The 5,000-nt window shown below is 46.6% G+C and overlaps 1 protein-coding gene across 4 annotated transcripts in view; it reads left to right on the top strand.

Moving 5' to 3' along the window:
* The window catches only part of vps13b (vacuolar protein sorting 13 homolog B), a 449,591-nt gene that overhangs the window by 310,978 nt on the left and 133,613 nt on the right, over positions 1 to 5,000 (top strand). For all 4 annotated transcript variants that reach the window (XM_080427213.1, XM_080427214.1, XM_080427212.1 and 1 more), the window contains exons 35-37: positions 644 to 1,003; positions 2,798 to 3,227; positions 3,322 to 3,459. In XM_080427213.1, coding sequence (XP_080283339.1) covers positions 644 to 1,003; positions 2,798 to 3,227; positions 3,322 to 3,459 — 928 coding nt within the window. The remainder of the gene's footprint in view (positions 1 to 643; positions 1,004 to 2,797; positions 3,228 to 3,321; positions 3,460 to 5,000) is intronic.

Below are 5,000 nucleotides of genomic sequence, written 5' to 3'. Positions count from 1 at the left end.
GTGTCCTCTTGTAAAAGAGAGTATCCAAACAAGAAACAAAAGTCACCAAAGAACCTCTCAGTCCTTTTATTTGACGCTGTGATCCCTTTTCTGTAATGCTAACAAAGCATAAAGCATCTTGGTTTGTTTTCAGATAAAGCAATAATTCGTTTTCATGTAAATTGGATTCTCATGTTCGTCCTATTTATCAGGCTGTTGCACATGTTTTGAGGTGTTTGTGCAGTTACTGAGGTTGCAGCTGCACTTGGGTGTGCGTGCATGCGCGCGCGTGTGTGTGTGTACATGCATACGTGTGTGTGTATAAGACTGTGTTCCATGTTCCTGTGGCTGAGAAAGGACTGTGTGCTCAAGAATATGAAATGTGTTTGTTCATTAAAGAGAAAAATGTGCTCATAAAGACAAAAATGGCTGATGAATGATGTCATTTTGACTGTTATGAGCTTAGCATTCACTGTAATATCCTACATGAATATGTAATAAATATAATAGTATAATATGTGAATTTTACATGCATTTTTTTTTACATTTGGTCCTTTATGAACATGGGTTTCATGTCATACGTGAATATCTAAACAATGTACGGTAATTGTTCGAATAATTTGACCTTTTGACTTCAGTGTTCTCTGTGTTTCCTCTCTTGAAGGTGCGTCGCCAGGAGCATCAGCATCTCAGCAGTCGTGACTCTGCAGCGGGGGGTGTGGACCCCTCATCCTCCCGCCACAGTGGAGCAGGAGGACGAGGGCAGGACAGCGGCTTTGGCAGCGACAGCGCCCGCATCCGCATCGTCCAGATTGAACAGCAGAGTGGCGCCAGTCATCACCGCATCGCCAGGCCCTCTCGAAAGTCCACCATCACCAAGAACCTCAGCTTCATCCCCTTCGATGTCTTCCTCACCGCCAGTAAGCTGTCTGTCATGGCCTACGCTTGCTCCAGCACCCCATCCAAGGCCCCGAGCTCCACAGACACCCCCGTCACACCAGAGAAGAAGGAGACAGTGGAGAAGGTAAATAATCAATAATCAATAGTAGGGCTGTGAGACTTACAGTATTTTATTATTAGTTTTGTTTTATTGATAAATTGTCCATTTGTCTGTAATAATTCCTTGATTAGACAAAAGATGGGTGCCGCAGCTTACATGGCTATACATGCATTATATTTCTGGCATAATGTGCATAATGTTGGATTATGAATGCAACGTAGGCTAAGGTAATCTTAATGGTAAAAATGTAATTAATCTAAACCACAGTGCTGCTGTGCTAATACAGATAATAATAGCCGATTTTCTGTAATCTAATGCAGTTTACCCAGTCTGTTTCTAAAGCAAGGGCTGTGAGAGATAGAATTGATTGATTTTAAGGATCATTAGCCCAGCAGCTGCCATTTAAAGCCTGCAGCATACTCCAAACAAAGTCAAACTTTTTCATTATTGGCAGGTCAATAAGAACACAATGATGTAATTGAGGAGCAAGCGAACAAACTGCAGTGCCTTGCCGAAGTTCGTTTTGGCACCTCCAAGATTTTCCAACTAGCTGAACATCATGGCAGAGACACCAATACAAACATTGTGTGTGATTGTTCAGATACTCAATGCGCTCGTGATTTATATTGTTTAATTTCCGTGCCATGGACAGTTTTGAGGAAAGTCTGTCGGAGGAGGTTAGGAGGTACAGTACCAACACCTCTATAATCCCGAGAAGAGAGGGAGTTCCACCGCGCATCAAACAATTAATGGCAGGTCCAGTGCATCTCAGGAGTAGGACACATCAGCAGACAATAGGAATTAGGCACTGAAGCATCACAGACACAGACTATTAAATGCCTTTTTTATTTATAAGGTGCTAGATACCAGGACTAACGTTTCGATGCCAGGAGCATCTTCATCAGAGTCGCTGATCAGAGACTCCAGAAAATGTGATATCTTGGTGAATCCCTTGGCGAAACCAAGACAGGTTATGTCAAAGCACATCAGAGGTAGCCTGGTAAACCTTCCTGGTCACGTGAATTCACATTATCATGTGTCTTCTGCAGACCGGTCTGGGTGTGGGCGTTTTGCAGGAACCAAAAAGTGGAAGAGCCAATCAGTGTCTGTCAATCATAGAGCCCTGAGTGCAGACGCTGACTGGCTCTTCCACTTTTTGGTTTTTGCAAAACGCCCACACAGTGCATGGGGCCAGACCGCTCTGCAGAACGCAACCGGGATGGTTTACCAGGCTACATCAGAGGTTGATGCAAGCAAACAGTGGAGATCTGTGGTACAATCACTGTTCCAGCAGTGTATACAGTGGCCGGGTCTAATGATCAGAGCGAAGCTACAGTGAGTATAAAACATTTTCCTCCTCAGAGAACTTGAGGTCAAAGTAAAAAAAAACTACTTTGTTTGCAGTATGCTGCAGGCTTAAAGGACCTCTTCACCCATTTTCAACCTATCTTAATAATTTGGTATTTGAATGGTAATTATAATATGGTACAATTTTTGTCTACTCGGCCTGTGTCTCAGAGGAGGGCTGTGGACAGTTCATAGCCAGGGGTTTGCAAGCTGTTACAATACCAGCTTGTCATTGACTTAAAAGACAACTTTGATGATTGTTTACCTGAATCCTACCGTTCTATCGTGAGGAGGAAATGTGAAAATCTGACAACAATTCTTAATGTGTTCGTTGCCTCGAGAGCTCACCCTCAAATGTGCTGTAAAACTCTGCCAGCCTACATAAAATGTGTCCTCCATGCTAGTGTTTACCGTTTAGTGCTTCCTACATACAGCGTCTAAGTTGAAAGTGTCTCACTTTATTTTCTCTAGGTGGGGAAGAGTTCCCTGAACCAACCCGACATCCCAACAGAGCCCCCCCCAACAGCGCGGGCCTCCCCGACACCAGATGCGGCTCCTTTAGCCCAGATCTCCCTGGCTGCCCTGACTGCCGAGGACCTCCTCAACAGCAACACCACCTCCCTGCAGACACATCCGGCTTCCCCTCTGCTACGAGGCAGCCTGCTCTCCCTGGACGGCCTGCCTGTGCCCAGCCGCTCCTCGGCACGCCAGGCCCTGGGCGTGACCGTCGTGAGGCAGCCAGGCAGGAGAGGCGCCGGCGACCTGCTGCTGGAGCCCCTTCTGTACCTGCAGGTGTCACAGCCCTCAGCCCTGCTCAGCTGCCACCACCGCAAGCAGCGGATGGAGCTGTCCGTGTTCGACGTGGTGCTGAAGGGAGTTGCCTCCGACTACAAGTGCCTTGGTGAGGGTTAGAGAGGGGATTAGATATGTGGTGTGGTGATGTCACTGTGAGAACCATGAATTAAGTTTTTCTCAATCTCTACCCCCCGCTCCAGATCTAGGGAAGACTCTGCCAGAGTCTCTGGACTACAACGTATTCTGGCTGCAGACGGTAGCAGGGGAGACTGACAGCAAGACAGGCATCCCCCCTCCTCTCCTCTGTCTGCAGATCAAAGACTTCCTCAACGGACCAGGTGGGACTCATCCGCATATACACAAACACACACACACACACACACTCTCTCTCTCTCTCTCTCTCTCTCTCTCTCTCTCTCTCTCTCGCTCTCTCTCTCTCTGTCACACACACACACACGGAATTCAGACACACGTGCACATGTACTGTATATACACACACTGCACAGTGTGGGGGCACTCACAAGAACGTGTACTTGCACAGTAAGATACTCATTTGCTGTTTTAGAGCATCCGTTTCACCTTTAATCTATGTCAGAGGAAATATCTACTGCTGAGAAGCAGCAAGTTAAGTACACATTCCGGGTGCATTCAAGCACGCACGCACGCACGCACACGCACACACACACACACACACACACACACACACACACACACACACACACACACACACACACACACACACACACACACACACACACACACACACACACACAGAGTGGTCACACACACCACAAAGCATATTTTTCTGATGTGTGTGCAGATGATGAGCAGTGTGAGCGCGATCCACAGTAGGATTGCACTCATATCACTCACTCTGCGTAGGAAGCCGCAAGCTCCTGTGGATATCTATGTTTATGTGAATGAGTGTGTGTGGGCGTGCATGCATGTGACAGTAGTTTCCGGGAGGCTTTTGCCTTTCACAGGGACCACTGGGCTGATTATTTTTAGAATGATATGAAATCCATATGAAATCCATATGTCAGATAAGGCTGTTGACCTTAGGGTGCGGTAGGTTGATGAGCTGTGCACAGCGGCATGCAGTGGGCGCAGTGTGGGCGTTGTGAGTGTATCAGCGTGTGTAACCTCTTCTTCAGAAGCTCTGGGAGTGTTCCACGTGTAGGCTTCACAGGTCATAGGGCAGCTTCCTGAGCCCAGCAGGAATGAATGTTGAACATACGCACACAAACCATAGATACACACAGTAAAATTCCGCTCTCTCTCACATCCGTACATGCACACTCTTGCTCACTCTCTGGTATGCCCTCCCGCTCTCTCTTTCTCTCTCTCTCTCTCTCTCTCTCTCTCTCTCTCTCTCTCTGACACACACATTTACTGTACAAACACTCACGCACGCAGAGCTGCAGGCTGGTCCGTAGGTGTTTTTGATGATCACAGAGGGACTGAGTTGAAACCATGGCGCCCACGCGCATCACTTCCTGCTGTCAGTGGGAGAGAAAGACCCTGGGCTCCTCTGTCCACCTGGAATCACACAGTATTACAATACTGCACTGTGTCTACCACTGGACTCACACAGTCAGTCTACCCTCTGGTCCCCTCAAAGGACATCAACAGTTACGTTTTACCATGAGGGGTTTTTCATTAAAACCACATTACTCTGGCGTCCCTGTTTTGGACAATTTTTCATTACAATACAAGTGCATTGCATGGTGAATAGGCTATTTTCTCTATTTAGTTTATATTAAATGTAAATAAACTATAACTACTAACACATTTTGTTAGTTGCTATAGTCATTTGTTATCAAACTCTAATTCGGCATAATTAGGAAAGCACAATACAGTACGGTATCCACCACTGGAC

The sequence above is a fragment of the Gymnoscopelus braueri genome, assembly GCF_963280865.1.
Source record: "Gymnoscopelus braueri genome assembly, chromosome: 4".
NCBI classification, from domain to species: Eukaryota; Metazoa; Chordata; class Actinopteri; order Myctophiformes; family Myctophidae; genus Gymnoscopelus; species Gymnoscopelus braueri.
Note: the sequence above shows the minus strand (reverse complement) of the source record. Positions and strands in the feature narration are given on the sequence as shown.